Source organism: Penicillium antarcticum (genome assembly GCF_028974205.1).
Source record: "Penicillium antarcticum strain IBT 31339 chromosome Unknown utg000001l_segment0_segment0, whole genome shotgun sequence".
Lineage (NCBI taxonomy): Eukaryota > Fungi > Ascomycota > Eurotiomycetes > Eurotiales > Aspergillaceae > Penicillium > Penicillium antarcticum.
The window spans coordinates 1,439,778-1,456,646 of record NW_026695299.1 but is presented as its reverse complement, the minus strand read 5'-3'; the positions used below and the strand labels follow the sequence as shown (position 1 = coordinate 1,456,646).

At 50.3% G+C, this 16,869-nt stretch overlaps 7 protein-coding genes across 7 annotated transcripts; 2 read left to right on the top strand and 5 right to left on the bottom strand.

The window, feature by feature from the left end:
* Positions 1–282: 282 nt before the first annotated feature.
* N7508_000543 (U3 snoRNA-associated protein UTP13) lies at positions 283–3,310 on the bottom strand (the record flags this gene model as incomplete). Its single annotated transcript, XM_058458628.1, has 3 exons — positions 283–2,996; positions 3,046–3,073; positions 3,137–3,310. 3 exons carry the CDS (start codon positions 3,308–3,310, stop codon positions 283–285), a joined length of 2,916 nt encoding a protein of 971 aa, XP_058324850.1.
* A 276-nt stretch (positions 3,311–3,586) lies between these two features.
* Positions 3,587–6,541, top strand: N7508_000542 (uncharacterized protein; the record flags this gene model as incomplete). The annotated part of the gene is made up of 5 exons (XM_058458627.1): positions 3,587–3,622; positions 3,848–4,204; positions 4,259–4,494; positions 4,543–6,320; positions 6,525–6,541. 5 exons carry the CDS (start codon positions 3,587–3,589, stop codon positions 6,539–6,541), a joined length of 2,424 nt encoding a protein of 807 aa, XP_058324849.1.
* Positions 6,542–6,750: 209 nt separating this feature from the next.
* On the bottom strand, positions 6,751–8,630 carry N7508_000541 (ubiquitin carboxyl-terminal hydrolase family protein; the record flags this gene model as incomplete). Its single annotated transcript, XM_058458626.1, has 2 exons — positions 6,751–7,916; positions 7,979–8,630. 2 exons carry the CDS (start codon positions 8,628–8,630, stop codon positions 6,751–6,753), a joined length of 1,818 nt encoding a protein of 605 aa, XP_058324848.1.
* A 198-nt stretch (positions 8,631–8,828) lies between these two features.
* On the bottom strand, positions 8,829–9,887 carry pre1 (proteasome core particle subunit beta 4; the record flags this gene model as incomplete). Its single annotated transcript, XM_058458625.1, has 5 exons — positions 8,829–9,008; positions 9,062–9,185; positions 9,236–9,485; positions 9,547–9,700; positions 9,762–9,887. The coding sequence occupies 5 exons, from the start codon at positions 9,885–9,887 to the stop codon at positions 8,931–8,933; spliced, it is 732 nt and encodes a 243-aa protein (XP_058324847.1). The 3' UTR covers positions 8,829–8,930.
* A 161-nt stretch (positions 9,888–10,048) lies between these two features.
* N7508_000539 (ribosomal RNA-processing protein RRP9) lies at positions 10,049–11,890 on the top strand (the record flags this gene model as incomplete). The annotated part of the gene is made up of 1 exon (XM_058458624.1): positions 10,049–11,890. One exon carries the CDS (start codon positions 10,049–10,051, stop codon positions 11,888–11,890), a length of 1,842 nt encoding a protein of 613 aa, XP_058324846.1.
* A 495-nt stretch (positions 11,891–12,385) lies between these two features.
* N7508_000538 (uncharacterized protein) lies at positions 12,386–13,107 on the bottom strand (the record flags this gene model as incomplete). Its single annotated transcript, XM_058458623.1, has 3 exons — positions 12,386–12,547; positions 12,641–13,006; positions 13,060–13,107. 3 exons carry the CDS (start codon positions 13,105–13,107, stop codon positions 12,386–12,388), a joined length of 576 nt encoding a protein of 191 aa, XP_058324845.1.
* A 1,136-nt stretch (positions 13,108–14,243) lies between these two features.
* N7508_000537 (RTA1 domain-containing protein) lies at positions 14,244–15,986 on the bottom strand (the record flags this gene model as incomplete). The annotated part of the gene is made up of 4 exons (XM_058458622.1): positions 14,244–14,346; positions 14,586–14,700; positions 15,093–15,737; positions 15,800–15,986. The coding sequence occupies 4 exons, from the start codon at positions 15,984–15,986 to the stop codon at positions 14,244–14,246; spliced, it is 1,050 nt and encodes a 349-aa protein (XP_058324844.1).
* Between the last annotated feature and the right edge of the window lie 883 nt (positions 15,987–16,869).

Genomic DNA, 16,869 nt, shown 5'->3' with positions numbered 1-16,869 from the left:
GATACCCTGTTCAATCAAAGTGAAGAATGAGATATGAGAGATAAGAAGCCCTAGAGGGTAGGTCACCCATTCGAGCCTTCGCTAGAGAATCTACAGTGTTCTTCAAGTGCCTCATTTTAGCAACTATATAGCTACCATTTCATCTAAAGATCGAGATCAAAGAGCCGTAATACACTGTTCAATTCTATAAAAGTAGATGGCTTTTATCCTTCCCACCCATGGTACTCCAAGAAAGAAAGCGCCAAATTCAATATACAAACATGACAGAAGACGAAAGCCAGATTATGCTTCCAACATATCAACATCCTCTTCATCTTCAACCTCAACCTCATCCTCATCCCCATTGGCATCGTCCATGGTCAAAGCACCAAGTCCACCAAGACCAACACCACCATCCATCTCACCGAGCACCCACTCAACCAGGTAGCTGTCATCAACCAGCTCCTCAACACGGCGGTAGTGTCGTTCGGTGTATGCAGCCAATGCCTGCAGGATATCCTTCAAGCCAGCAGCAGCACGGCCGTTCTTTCCGCGAACGGACTGGGTAGCCAGCTCGACGAATGTGGATGCAGGGTATGAGCGAAACAGGGCGTAGAGGATACGCTGCGAAACGCGCGCGGTGCGGGCATTGGTGTTCCAGTCGCGGAGACGAAGGAGGAGAGTGCGCAGGTTGGCGGGGTCTAGGGACTGCAGGACCTCGTCGATGGAGGGGTTGCCGGTCAGACTGGCTGCGGCACGCTTGCGTTCCTCGGCTGGGAGAGTTGGGTCGTCTGCGGCGTTGATGGCGGCTGTGAAGAGGGACAGAAGTCTACCCGGGTGGTTGAGCTGCAGGGCCAAAATGATAGCTTCGCGGTAGTTACCGGCCCTGATATGGTTCTGCAGTTCTTGGTCTTGCTCGATGCGTTCGGAGTTGGCGTGTACAGCGGCGGTGTATGTGGCCGAGGTAGTGTCTGTCCAGAAGGTGACTGTTGCGTCTGCGGAGCCGGAGGCGATAGCGTAGGGGGCGGTGTTAAATTTGGAGGTGATTTGCTTCACGTCTTTGCGTGAGCCGGAGGGGGTCGGGCTAGCGAGCGCCCAGACTCGGTCTTCGTGGTTGTCCAGAGTGGTTTCGAGCTCGCCTGTGTAGGGGGACCAGATCTTGACCAGACCATCTGCAGCGGCGGAAGCGACCAGGGGACGAGCCTGAATGGCGTTGTGGCGTGCCGCTGCGGTTTCTTCATCTTCGTCGTCGCCGTTGTCGTTGGAGACTTGGGGAGGTGGAAGCCAGAGAACCTTGAGGACACTGTTGGTATGACCCTCGAAGGTCAGGAGACAGCTGTAGTCAGACAGACTCCAGAGCTTGACAGTTTTATCACCGGAGCCTGTGACTGCTAGTCCTCGGTTTGTGCTGGTACGAGAATCGGTGTTGATGATCGGGGTGCCTTGGGGAGCAAATCGCACAGACCAAACACCCCTCTTGTGACCACGAAGCACACCAACTGGGGAGCCTTCCTCGGCGGCCCAGATCTTCACGGTGCGATCTTGTGATGCGGAAGCGAACAATTCAGATGCGGAATCGATATCAATTGCGTTGATATCCTTCTCGTGTGCCTTGCGGGTGTAGATGGCCTTGGGGTTGTGCGGCTTGTCATCTTTGAGAGGAGCGAGCTTGCTTGTGTCCCACCGCTTGATTGTGCGATCTTGCGAGCCAGTAATCAAGAAAGCAGGCGGGTGGTTGACGGGGTCGTTGTATGCAGCACTGCCAACTGGCGGTGGTACCCGTGGAAGGGCAATAGCTCCCAACGACTCGGCGTGACCAGTGAAGACAGCAAAGCAAGTATAAGAGGATGTCTTCGGATCAATACGCCAGAGGCGTGCTGTGTTATCCTTGGCGCCAGTTGCTAGCCAGTGTCCTGACCAGTCCACATCAATGCAGATAATGATATCGTCGTGACCTTCAAGCTGTGTGACATCAGCGCCGAAGTACTCCTCCTCTCCCTTGTCCGAGGGTCGGTCCTCCGATGGAGCAACCGAAACGACACGGATACTTTCCGTGTTGGTAGCCAATGCAAGCATTGATCGGTCAGGTCCAACATAGGCCAAATCAATAATTTCATCGTCGTTCCCAGAAATCCGACGGATGACTGTCAAGGGCTCCAACGTTGACCCAGGCCTGTAACTAGACAGTGACGCGAGCGAGTGGAGGCGAAGTGTCTGATCTGCGTGAACAGTCAAAACAAAAGGCAAACCAGCCGAATACTGGATAGCAACAACGCTCTCAAACTCCTCTCCGGCCTCTTGTTCCTCTGTAACTTCGCTACCGCGATTGCAGTCCCAAACACGCAATTTTCCATTCTCTCCACCAATAACGCAAAGCCCACTATCAGCGATGAAAGCAGCGGCTTCTACACTCTCCAAAACAGGAATGATTCTGCGGGTCTTCCAAGTGCGCGCATCCCAAACGATGACTGTCTTGTCTCGACTAGCTGAGATCAAAGCATTTTCTGAAGGAGAGAAGGACAAGCTGCGAACAAGAGAGACATGCGACTCTAGAGACGCAATGGACTTTCTCTTGTGCAGATCCCACACGCGCAATTTGCCATCTTCGCTGCCGGAAGCTAAGCGGAAGCCTGCAGTAGAGCCTACAGAAGCGCCCTCGCTCATGTCTTCATCATCATCTGTAGACTTGCGCTTGTTCTTTTTGGAGGACTTCTCGTCGGCAGTAGGAACCTCGAAGAAGCAGAGTGCAGAAACAACACCACCATGACCGTGGAAAGTGTGCGTGACGAAGCCACCTCTGATATCCCAGACCTTGATCGAGCCATCGGCACCACCAGTGGAGAGCAAAGTACCAGTAGGATCAACAGCAATGGTCACGACTGGCGCAGTGTGAGGCTTGAGGGTTCGGAGAAGCTCTGTTTCAATGGTTTGAGCGGACTCGTCGAAAGGTGAGAGGGAATAGATGCGCATAGACATGGAGCGCGAGCAGACAATAGCGTGTGAGGCAGATGGCGTAACTAAAAAATATGTTAGGGTTGAATCTCAACGAGCGCAATTGTGACTTACTGGCCAAACCGGTAACAATTTCTCCATCCTGTGTGGCTTGCGGTTAGCACTTTGTAGTTGAACCAAGAAAAATAACAGCGGCAACACTCACTCCTTCAAGACTGGCAAGCTGGTTACCAGTTTCCAGATCGACGATCAAAGCATCCTCGCCGACACAGCTCAGCAAGATGCGCCCACTGGCGTCCAGCGCCGTGCTACCGCCGGTGTAAATAGGGCGGAGCGTGCGAGACGCCTCGAAAGTAGTTTTGACAATAGCTTTCGACATGACTGTAGGAGATCAAATCAGAAATCAGCCATTGCCCGAGAGAAGTTCCGTCGCAAAAAATGGCAGCTCGAGCGGGCAACTTTTTTTGTTTGTTCTGTTTGCTCAGTGATAAGATATCGGCGTGCCTTAGGCGCCCAACCCGCATCACTTCACCTTCAACTGTGTTTCACATCTTCATCTTTCTTTGAATGCACGTTTATTTAATTGGGAGACATCTCGCTCACTTGCACTGTAAGGCGATGTAGCTGTGCTACTGGCCCAGTCACAATTTACGATATGGGTCGGCAGGCCTATTTGAACCGGCTCGCTTTGGTAAGCTACCTCTCTTGTCTTGCGAATATACTCTCCTTATTTGATGCAATAATATATATGTGGCCTATGGCAAGATGGTCTCTATTTGATTATATATGCAAGATGATTTGGATGTATTATGGGAAGCCAACTTATTGTTCCGCAAATAACATGTCATCGTGTTATAATGTCCTTGTTTGAAACATGCTACAACTTGACAGATCAATTATACTGACTATTTTCAAGGGCCGTTCGCCATATGAAGCCCCTGACACTGCGGCGGTTGACCCTTCTAATCCCGTTCGACGGGTCTCGAGTGTCCACGCAGATAGCTATATGCAACAGTACGATGCTCGTGGCCACCCTGTAAATCCCGAGTCCAGATCTCTTGGACGGGAGTTTCGAAGGGCAAAGAATGATATCCTTTCAACAATGGGAATTGTTGTCAGTGGAGAAGACCGAAACACCAGTATTCCAAACGAACAGCAAAAAATCAACCAAATTGCGAGTGAAAATGACTTCGGACTGGTCATAACGACCCTTGACCAATTATTTGTCTTCTTTGGTACCTGGTGGACCTTGTCATTCACTGGGCGAGTACAGGTAAATACACTTCAATCGCCTTCGGGGATAGACTAACCTCTAGTCACTGCTTAGACTTACAAACATTATGCACACTCTGCCTTGCTTGATGTCATTAAATCCGAGAGACGATCAACAGGCATTCTGGGCTTTTATTTCGCAGGAATTCCTGCCTGGGCAATCTCAAGTGGATTGGCCATTGCTCGTGAGAATCCGCTCAAACGGGTTTTCGCCTCTCTGCGGGACTATGCCCAGTCTCTTACAGGCAAATCACTTGGCGTCCGATTTATTTTTGGACTTATGTACACAGCGTAAGCATCATTTACAGTGATAATGAACAAGACTGATGATGAATACAGGGCCAAGAACTCGGTGCTCATGCTCTCCGTGGAGTTCTACATGTATTCCGTACTCCAATCACTATCGCTTGTGTCGCCCTACTCAATCCCTAGCGTTCAGCTTTTGATTCCGCTTGGAACAGGGTCATTGCTGCAGCTCCCAGCGGTTCCCACCAATCTCTCCCCTGGCTCCCTAGGCACTTCACTCGTGGGTCTATTGACCCATCCTGGCATCTTGGCCTTTATCTATGGCTACTACTTGCGCCCGGATCTCGAAGAGCGCATCTATCGATTGATTCGGCGGCGCCTCCCGAAAGCAACTATTGCAGATGAGCTCTCAGTCCGAGTGGCCTTTGAAGAAAATCTAATTGAGTGGGTGGTGCCGACACTGGGGCGCAAATCAGACGAAGAAATGTACCGGGGCAACCTTACGCTCTTTGAAGATATCAAGTGTGAGCTAGGTGCTTTTCGACACTGGGTGTTTTCGTTGTTTGGGCTACGATCAAGCAAGTCATCAGACCAGCAAGCCTTTACGTCCTTTAGAGATGAGAGGATCGAATCTCTCCGAAACTCGATTGAGATGCTACAAAATGAACTCGAGGGAACACAGCTCAACCCTAATGAAAATGAACCAAATGACCCGCTACCCAGGCCTCCAGGGATCGCACCTGATGTCCAGGTGGCCGCCACTTCACCACCTCCATTACAGGATGCAATCGCATCTACGCATTCGAGTCGTTTGGAATCAGATGTAGGCTTGCACCGGGTGCTCACAAATGAGAATCGTATGTCACAGTCGCCCGGCGAGATGAGCAACGACTATTTCTCCGAAATAGCCACAGTTGGGCGAACAAGTGGTCCGTCGACCACTTCAAACCAACAAGACCTACCAGGCGATTCACAGACCGGCGAGAGCCCAGAAATGGACCGAAACAACTCACGGTCCAATACTCTGTTCTCTCGCCCTTCTTCGCCAGAGACGTCTCCACCTACATCACCTCGTGTCAGAGCATCCTTGATCCACCAGAGCTCTGACATTATCACAATGCAGCTTGAACTATTAGGCAACCGGAACCGGAATCCACAGAACCAGGCTTCGAATCTTGCCAACCTAAATGCACTAGCAGGCAATGATATCCCAGGTCTTAATAGACATGCAGATGCCATGGACAGACGATCAATAGCTGAATTCCTCGAAGCTCTGATCTTAAGCCAGGCTCAGCGCCAGGGACCGCATCCACCAGCACAAGGCGGCACTGACGGCCTCTCCAGTGTCACTGCCGGCCAATCCATCACGACTCCTCAAGATCTAGGCGTCCCCGAGCCGACAACCCAGCATCAGACCCAAGATGACGAGTCCGACGATGAACCGGCTCTAGAATCTATTGAGGAGGCACCAGAGCCCAGCGTACCAAACATCCTCCCAGACGGCGTGGAAGAACCAATCGATGAAGAACCCACTATCCAGCCAATTCCCGTCGCCGTCGCAGACCACAACCTAGATACGATGTCCGACACCCTCCACCAGCCCCTTCCACCAACTTCTCGCATTCCCGGACGTGTAACCGACCATTCATCGGGTGTTCACCGCGTGACCCTTCTCTCGGCATACCCAGTGGACTCACTTGCATCAAATCTCGCTGCTGCAATCAGCGGTATTATCCTTGCGCCCCTTGAAGCACTCTTCTTTCGCTCTTTAACCCAGTCATGGCTCACCACACATCCTTCGGATGTGACTCGAATTTCGGATGTCCATCCTTTGGGTCTGTGGTTTGGTGGAAGGACTTGGCCAGATATCGGTGCGTATACGTGCCGATTGCTCCTTATGAGGGGAATGCATATTGCAATGAGAGCTGGAATATGGGGTTTCCTGGTTGGGTCGACGATGAGGATTGGCAGGAAGTTTTGTGATTGGGGGAGCTTATGATCTGCTATTTCTGTTGGAGTTGTCAATACCTAGGTTATGTTTTACGAGTGAACTACGTATGCACTAATCAGTGCAGCATTTGCACTGTTTTAACTCCTTCTCATACTGTTTCTCAAGTACTAAAGAAAGATACCCAAAAAGTAGCTTAACTCCAAGGTACATAATTTCGTCATTGTGTGAAAATACACCAGGCTTGCTCTCGAGGGAGCAACGAGAAGCTTGATAGTTTAGCATGTATGAGAGAAAACGGCAATACAGATATCCAAATCAACTCCCCAATATTTTATTACTTCAGTTTCAGATTATGCGCGGCCCTTTCCTTTCTTCCCAGGGGTCTTGCGTCGCTCCCAGACCATCAGGTAGCCCTCACGCGTGAACAATGTCTCGCTCTCTGCGCGCTTAACAAACAGATCCTGGATCTCGAGCCACTCCGGTCCGCGCTGCTGCTGTTCCGTAGAACCGGCATTTTGAATACGCGTGTTCTCGGCTGACATGGCCTTGTCGTGGAGCTGAACCATCCAGGAGACCTTCTCGCTGCCGCCGCCAGCACCGCTGGATGAACCACCGGCACCTGATGCGGCATTGACGCCCTTGTCGACGGCGTCATCGGTTGCACCAGGGGCGGCTACAGCTGGGTCGAGGATGATGTTTGCCACGAGGTCGTAGAGGATTGGCTCACCTGGAGGCCAGATATCGGGGTTGGGCTCGACGTATGGTGACATGTCCAGAGAACGGGGGGAGGGGAAGGTGACAATAGTTGGATTGCGCTCGGAGACGAAGCGGTTCTTGCTGAAACGTTTGATGTGGAAGAAAAGATATGGTGGGAGAGGATGGAGAAGACGATGTCGGACACGGTGGGCCAGTTTCTCTGATGCCGTGTAGCCGTTGTATTTGTTCAAGAGGGTGGTCAGGGGAATCTGGGGGATGATGGACTCCCGGTTGGCCGATTGGAAAAGAGGTGTAGGGGGCAAATCCAATGTCAAGATGAGGAAAGGTGTGACCTGGCTATTGATAGTGCCAGACTCGGTAAATACCAAGCGGGCATTCTGGGTATCGGAGTGGGCGGTAATAGCTTGGCTTTCAATTCGGAGATGGCCCTGGAAGGCTGCGTGGACGACACTCGTAGGTGTCGACGAGGGCTTTTTAGATCCGCCCAGAGATAGGTGAAGGGCGTTGAGGAACCAGGACAGAAATTCCACCGGGTCTGACTGGTTTGTGAGTGTGAAACGCTTCGAGGATCGCAGGGCGATCTCCTGCAGCAATTCGTGCGGAGAGACATGTGACCGGAACGCCTTGGGGTTCCATAGCTTTCGCACAAGAGTCCTGAACCGAAGGACCATCTCCGGTGTGCCAGGCGTGGGGAAGTCATGGAGGAGGAAGAAGTTGCGAATTGGTAGAACATGCGCCATCAGTTGAGCCACTACATTGACGTAGTCGTTGGCTTTGATGTTGTTCATGCCGACAAATCCTGCAAATAAGATAAATCAGTCCCAAGCATCTCAAAGGTCCTGGTATATGCGGTGCTCTTACCTGGCCGGTAACGAGCTCCAGAGAGGTCCCAGGCATCATGGACTTCCCTGTCGAGCTTGACCACCTCGTTCTTTGTGTAGTGGGGATCCACCACATATTTTATGTCGTCCAAGCTCTTATTCTTAACCTCATATCCCTCTGGCAGCACGTAGACCTTCCTTGTGCCGATGTTGATAAAGACGTGGTGTCCGACTTCGAGTGCATGGAAATATGCGTGCGATTTGGGACCGCGACCTTGGAAGTATTTACCGCAGACGAGACAGGCGTACACATTGATATTCGACAAACTAACAGAGCATAGCTTTTCGAAATCGAAATCAAGAATCTCGCGGTTGATCGTGTCCAGGTAGAGGTCGCCGTAGCCTTCCATGGGAGCGCTTTGTCGCTTCGGAGCACTAAGCGCAGGCGCATCTTCGTCGATATCCGAGAGACCTGAAGGATCCTTTTCACCTTCCTCCAGCTCCTCTCTCTCTATTTCGGCCGCTCCTTCGATATCCGCCCCATTGCGACCATTCTGTTCCAACTCGCTGCTTGCGAGTCCTGCGCCGTTTGGAGAATCACCATGGGCCTGGTTCTCGACGCGGGCCTTTTTCGAGGCAGGTGAACCTGAAAAGTCTTGTTGCAAAGGAAGCTCTGCGGGTCTTTTCGACATTGCGATATTGTTGTAGTGGAAGTTGATCGCCCAGTTCTTACGGACGGAATGCGATTTCGATGCAAACAAGCCAAACAGCCAACACGAGATCAGGGAAGCTCCCCAGGTATACACTACAACAGCCGCTGTTTACTGGGCTATTTCATAGGACGCGATCTTCGCTCGGTTGGTCTTTTATATTGTCAGGACCATTTAGAAATCCACTCATTTGTTACAGCCTAAGTCATACCATGCCAAGATGAAGCCATAACCAAAGAAAACGTCATAGGATGTGATTCAACAAACGCCTCATGTCGACCATTAAGCACACTTGACCACCTTATCGTTATCAACGTCTATTTCCCTCACACCGTCCTTCGTCACTACCTTCACCAAGACCTGTAGAGAGAATCAGTTATGTTGGCATGTTGGAATGGTCGCATTTCACTTACTCCCTTGTAGTCGATAGGTAGTCTGCGCTTCAGCTCGTCTGTGCACAAAGTGAGGAGCTTGAGTCCCTCATCCAGATTGATGTTAGGGTTGTGGTGTTTGTCGAGGATGGATAGACAGTAGTATCTATTCAAGTTAGCATTGATACTTCGTCCCCAAGCTTTGTTTCAACATACTGGGCATAACCGTGGGCAGCATATGGTAGGGGTGCCAATGACGCAAGGTAGTCAATCCAGTAGAGATGGGGAGCCTCAGTGACCGGGTCTATGCCACCGAGCAGTAGGTTGACGGTGTACGGGCTCCGTGATCGCAGACTGCGCGCCAATTCTCCCCGAACGAAATTGGCAACGGCGGAGGGGCTGAGTTCGGTGTCGTTACGCATGCTGTAAAGCGCAGCGTTGGCTTGGATATATTCGGCAAATTGAACTATAACAACCCATCTCATTAGCATGTTTGTTACATTGGGGCCGTAGTTGAAGTCACATACCAGTATCTCCAGACTCTCCAGAGAAAGCCATGAGTGTGTTCTTGTTCAGCTGTCGTGTCTTATCATCCTCGGCCTTCAGAACTGTCGGGCCTCTCATTGCGGCCTTGGATGCTGCAAGAATGACGAAGTCCTTGCCGGCGATACCCAAGAGAACCTCCCTAGCAGCCGTCAGGAACCATTTGGAAAATAACAGTTATGACTAGCAATAAACTCACATGTTTGCGGTAAGTGAATATCAAAGAAGAAACAAGCAAGTAGATGATCAATGAAGGCGAACGGGAGAAGTGGTCAAGTGAGGAGGACCGCGCGGTGAGCTTGACGCCTGGAGCTCCCGGGGTCAGCTACTGCTGACTCAGCCGCCGCTTAGCGCTTTTTTTTCTGCCAAAAAAAAGTTGAAGTTTTGATCTCCGCAGCCCGAGTCTTTCGAGAACGCCATTTCTTCAATTCTTGTTGTTCTCTACGGAAGATAGGAAGAGGCGCCACGGCTTGACACAAGTCCAATATGTCTTCCTTTTTCACTGTCCCCGCTGCCCAGCGCAAGCGCAAGAGAGACGACCGCGCCTCAGCCCCAGGATCGAAGAAGCGAGGTGGAGATGCTAAACCTGATGGTGCCGGTCGTCGGGCCAGAGAGAGAGAAGAGTCGATCTCTGGTAGTGATATCGATGAGGACGAAATCGCATCGCAATCAGACGACGAGAGCGGATCGGATTCGGAAGACGGCGAAACGGCTGGAGATCGAAGATTGAAACTCGCTGAACGCTACTTGGAAAACATTAAGGACGAGGTCGACGAAGCCGGATTCGATGCGGCAGACATTGATCGAGACTTGATCGCAGAACGACTTAAGAAGGACGTTGATGAGTTCAAAGGACGGACGTTCCGTCAAATCGCTGCGAATCTAGCCTTCCCTACCGCACCCTATTCCTTTTTCCGCTCAGATACCCAATCGACAACTGCTATTGCTGTTCACGCACCATACGTCTACGCTGTTTCAAAGGATAAGACTTTGACCAAGTGGGAGTTGGTTACACCCAGTGTACCGGCCTCGAGCGCATCGAACGGTGATACTGATACTTCTAAGCGGCCACCACGCCCCCAACGCAAGAAGCCCAAGCGTGTCAAGTATGCTCGGGGTATGCGCAAGAACCCTGAAACTGGCGAGGAGCATGGACATACGAAAGACATCTTATCCGTTGCCGTGTCCCCCTCTGGACGGTTCGTGGCCACTGGTGGAGCCGATAACAAACTGATCATTTGGGATGCGGAGACTTTGACGCCCACGAAGACTTTCCTACAACACAGAGACTCTGTTTGCTCATTGTCCTTTGCGCGCCATATCTCAACGATGAGTTCCGGAGAGCAGCTATTCTCTGGTTCTTACGATCGTACAATTAAGACATGGTCCATCAGCGGAGCTGGCCACGCCTATGTCGAAACACTTTTCGGTCACCAGGACCATGTTACTGGAGTTGCTGCTATGACCATCGACGAATGTGTTAGTGTTGGTGCTCGTGACCGCACAGCCCGTTTGTGGAAGGTTGTCGACGAAACGCAGCTGGTGTTCCGTGGTGGTTCCGCAAAAAGCGCTCCTTATCACGAGAGCAACATTGACTGCATTGCTCCTCTACCACCAGCTCACTTTGTCACCGGTTCAGACTCTGGTTCTATCTGTCTCTGGTCCATACACAAGAAGAAGCCTCTCTTCACCATCCGTCTTGCCCACGGCTTGGACCCAATCCCACCTCTTCAAGAACTATCACCCGAAACCAATGAAGAGACCGCCGCCCACAACATGCGGCACTTGCGCCCTATGCCTCGCTGGATTACCGCCTTGACCACGCTCCCCGGCACCGACATTGTACTCAGTGGCAGTTGGGATGGTTTCATTCGCGCATGGCGCATTTCGGACGATAAGAGAACTATCATTCCTCTAGGACCCATCGGCCAGGGCTCTCTTGGTAGCGCCACGCCTGACACACCATCTCAACAACTCAACCAGACCCTTGCTTTCAATGCTACCCCAGACCGCATGGTTGAAGATGAGAAGCCTCAAGCCGGAGCCCAAGAACCGGAGCCCATGATCAAGGGTGTCATCAACGACATTGCTGTCTTTGAGCGCCGTCCCGAATCTGACCTCCCCGGAGAATCAAAATCCAAGTTGGAGACCCAAAACGAGCCTCGCGGTGTATCAATCGTTGCTGCTGTTGGCAAGGAGCACCGCTTAGCTCGCTGGAAGTGCTTTGCCAACAACTACTACGAAGGCACTACTGCTGAGGGCCGTAACGGAGCTGTCGTGTTCGAGGTTCCGCTCACCACTAATGAAACCGTGAGGGCTGATGTATAAATCTTGTTCATAATTGTTCTGTCTCGGCCTTGCTCACTGGTCGAAGATAAAATGGGGAGCGTTGCTCGGGGTCCGGTGTCTTTGGAGTCAGATCGGTGTATGTATTTCTACCATTTTTGCATATGTACCGGATTTCTTTGGTGCATTGAGTGTTCAATCATATCCCTATTGCAAGCATTACTCGATGTAAAACAAGACTGCATAAAACATAACCGAAAAGTCCTTTCATGGCCCCTGCTTTTGAGTGTTCAAGATAGAAACCGTCTAGTACTTCATGACACTATGCACAGATTTCTGACCCCCTGTTATATCGTGTCTCGAACCTAGGACCATTGCAAAAAGACATGAACATCAATTGCCTCGTTTGTAGAACACAACCACCATCTTTCCATGTTCCTGCTCCCTCTTGCTACCAGACTCAACACAGATGAACAGAACACAGGCCGACCTGCAAGAGTGTGTGAGAATTCGCTGAAGTACAAAGCCTCGAATCTCTCAGCATTTGTCCTCCTGAACAATCACATTCCAGTTAGTCTTGTGGAAGACCTGCCCAGCGGTATACCTTGAGATCCCCTCCCCAAGATGGCACTTGGTGTCAATATATTTGGCACCATCAGCAATGCTACCAAACGAATTCAACGTCTTTTTACTCTTGCTCTGTGGGGAAAGTCAGCTTAGCCTCCGAAAATAAGAAGAAAGACAGCCTACATCGTTACACCAATAGATGGCAGAATTATACGAACAGCTCACTCGAGCACACTTGCTTGGGCCAGCGGCGGCTCGTGGATTTCCGCTGAGCTTGCGGAGGTAAGTGATGCCCTGGCGTATAGTTATGCTGTTACACCGACCCCAGCGACCAAAGCAGTTGTACTTTGAGTCGGCAAAATCGGTGCGTTTCTCGAGGTCGAAGTTACGTTCAACCAGTGTCTCGTCTTCTGTGTCCGCGAAGTCTTCATCCCAGTTTGGGTTCAGTCGGAGCAACTCGGTGTGCACTTCTTCGACTGTTCCATTGAGAATGAGGGGCTCGCTACCAGGGGTGACCTGGACTTCCCATGAGGGTATGAAGAGGTCGTATCCATCGAGGGGAGATGGGGTAGGCGATGCCAACACAAGAGCCTAGAAGACTTGTTAGAGACATTGAATGTTCACATGGAGAATTGGCTGATCACTTGGAAGGAGTAGATGCAGAGAGCGCCAAAAAGAGTGGCACACTTCATGGCGGCGAGAATGGACTAGAACAGGCGTTGAAGTGGAACTTGCTATATAGTACTAGTACTGTAGCAGTATATCACAGTCAATCTGATGGTCTGAATTGATTCATGTTGAGGAAATCCTACTATCTTTTATACCTTTTCTGACTAGCAATTACATCTCCCCAATCCCGAAGTTTCTGAGGAATCCATCACTGGTTGGATCTATCAGCATGCTGACCTTTACAGTGTTGCATTGAATCACAACCTGTAGCGCTCAATTCACCCCAAAGAAGAAACAAAGCCGACTACACGCTTGGCAAGAGAGAGAAAATATACGCGATGTTACCATCAGACGATTAGCCTTCAATCGGGCCATTCATCGCTCACTGCAGGTGTTTGTTGGGCGCTAAGGGCTGCACCCTGCATGAAATAGTGTGCATGTCTCGGACAATTTCCCCGGTGGATGGTTTAATTCAACTGGCCGTGTAGCAAATCGAGCGCTGGATGATACCAAAAACAGAAGCCAGAGTCTTAATGCTGAATCCTTCAAGTGTGCCCTGGACGCCTTGCCAAGCTTCCGACATTGCTCAGGTACAGACAGTGTTGGATAATGAGATATTCTAGATCAGCCAGACCGAGCTAGCAGATACACTTGACGCTGGGGGCCTGAATCACTGTCTATCACACCTTGGCAAATACAGGCTCTGGTACGAGATGCCATCGACAAGAACATACGGCCTAGCTAGTTTAGCTCGATCACTACCAAGTCCTCACATACATCGGAGTAAGGGTAACATTTTCTCTCCTCGGGGGTCCTTCTTCATCGGGCGATGTGTAGCGCAGTTGAGACGAGAGACTAGATCCATAGGGTATATATAGACCTCTCCGCTGTCTCCATTAATGTGATTATACTCAATATCCACAACTAAAGCACAGAAACATAACACTCAAACCAGCAACATGAGACTTGCAATTGCTTTTGCGGTGCTCTCCGCCATCTGCCCTGTTGTTTGTTTGACTCAATCCCTCCAGTGTGCACACTACTCAGAATCTAACACACATGGTTTCAGGTATGGGCAACCAGCGAAGCCCCCGAGGGATATGGCTTAGATATTCCTGAATGGGAGGTCGAAATCACCCCTGGTGGTGACCGCGTCATCCTAAACGGCACCATTGAAGAAGTCCACGAGGAGCTCCTCAAGCTGAACCCAAAGTGGGATGAAGAGTTCCTCGCAGACCTGCCCGTCGAGGATGACGAATCCTCTACACTAGTCAAACGAACTGACTTCTACGGCGCCAAGGTGGTGTGCGGCAAGTGGTCGTCTGCACGGTCCAAACCGATTTCCAATGGTATCAAGTACCTTCGGGGTCTTAGCGGCCACCCTAGAGCTGGACCTGGCCCGGGTAAATGTGCTCGAGTGAGCTGCTCGTACCAGTCTGGCATCTGGTGGTGCAATGACGTGAGTCATAGGAGATACCGTAGTTGTATACGCAGGACTGACATGCTTGAATAGTCTAAGAAGTCGAAGACATTGAACTCCTTTGGGAGCATTGCTGATGGCGCATCGTACGTGTTGGGCCATTGTACAAATTCTGGCGCTGGCATCGAATTTCCCACTGTCAACGGGCAGGTATTTCACAAAACTGACTGGAACGTTATTGTCCGGGGTGCTAGCTGCTGATTAGCCTATAAGGTGGGATTCGCAATGGACAGGAAGACGACAGGTCTGGAGTGCAGAACAGCGTTGTCAAGATATGTGGCTTAGAACCAGCGCACTGTCCTTTGGTGTATGAAATGGTACACTCGCTTCGAGAATTTCGTTAAACACTTGTCTAAACTTTCATAGCCTTAGGAACAGATTTATGGACCCCATTGTAGAATAGAAACAAAGAAGAAGAATAAAACAGATCAAACCCTACCCCTCACTTATATGAGCGCTGACCCATTTCAGTGTCAGACAGCAGTATATGATCACAATTGCGCTCTCCCATCCGCTCGTCGAACATACACATTTTGGTCAGGCGACGAGCCTTCTTAATCAGTCGACCAGGATGATAAACCATCAGCACAAGCATAGTCAAAAACATCAAAAAGGCATCAAAGACATAGATATAAGCCTCCTTGGTATTGACATCGGCTGTTTGACCGGCACCAAACTGAATAGTCCGCACTAAGTTTCGAATCATCATCGAAAAACAGGCGACATACATTGCCACCATATACCGCTGCCAGTGAAAATTAGGGTTCTGCTGGATCAGAGGTGTAGGCATTCGCTGAAGTCGTCGATGGAACTTCGCCGTAATGTAAAGGAACAAGGCAAATACGAGCAGAGAGAAGATCAAGCCAGCGAGAACAACCTTCCTGCCAATATTCATGACATTGGCATCTCCGGTAACCTGGACACCGGCACCGCCAATTTGTGTGCAGAAAGTGAGAACGTCGTTCATGACAAAGACAAATGTGAGCCATTTGACTCGCATGCTCGATAGATGCTCGGCGTCGAAGGAGCGGATTATGCGACCGAGGACCATGTAGACTGTAGCGGCGATGAGTGGTGGCGCGCACATGATGAGCATTTCTTGCAATATCCATGACTTGATCTCGGTTCGTGACTCGTGGGACCATGCTCTGCCGTAGTAACCGAATGCTTCACCTGGTGTCATGATTATTAGCCTTGAAGCTTCTTTTCTCAAGGGAATGCAGTGGTGATCGTACATATTCCGCCCAGTACTAAGGGTATGAAGTATGCAGCACGGAAGGGGAACATCAGCACGAGATGCACTATGGTCGAGATTCCGAAAATCGCCACGAAGGCATAGCCGGCCGTGGCAGACGGTGTATAGGGATAGAATTCGACCCAGGGATCGGATCCATTTACGCCGGGGTGGTAAACGATATCCATGTTGTATATTGGGAAAAAGCAGCTGAGTGGTGGGCTTGATAATCGCTTTACAACCGAAGAAATGGCACATCTTTATAGATTGAAGGGTCTTTAGGTCGAACAACATCAGCTATTTCTAGATTCCTAATCGGGTAATTTGCGAACGAATACGCCTGACTGTGGGGCATATGGATCCGCTTGGATCAGACTTTGCCTTTTGTGCTTCTTTTTTTGCCGCGTAGGGGTTTATCGTCGGGGTATTTTTGGAAAATCCGAAGTCTGGATGGGGTAAATTAGCGACTTATAACTTGGCAGGTACCAATGAAACTTTTCAGTAGAGCAAATGGTGCCGTGGTGGCGGGTCTCAGGTCGATTTGGATCGTCGGCAAGCGTAGAGCGTGGAGTAGTCTGATAAGCTTGTTTCTTACCGATTTAAGACATTCATTAACGATTGGCATCAAAATTTATATCGTAGTATCTAATATATAATACCCCAGAGCACAATATTCTAGTGCTTCTCAAACTTGTTGGCGCTGAATTTAGGGCTGAAGGCCCGAAACGGAAATGTTCATGCGAATACGCGGGAATCTCCCGATTAGGCTCAGTTGGTCAGTTCCAGACACCCAACAATCATTCGTACATGTATGGTAGGTATCGTCATCCCCCGATGTGTGTATCTCCAATCTAACCTAAGTGATTGCTTGTTGCCTGCCGAATAAGCCTTGGCATCCAGATCTATCCCTGGACCGGTACATTGTCAGTGGCGCAACAAGATATCATCGTAGTCGTTTTGTTGCCGGTTTTTTATAATCCACTTCTTAGGTACAAGAACTATAAAATCTGCCGATTGCATTCTTTTTATACTGCTTCTTTTCTTTTGACACCAAGTTACTTTACCATTGAC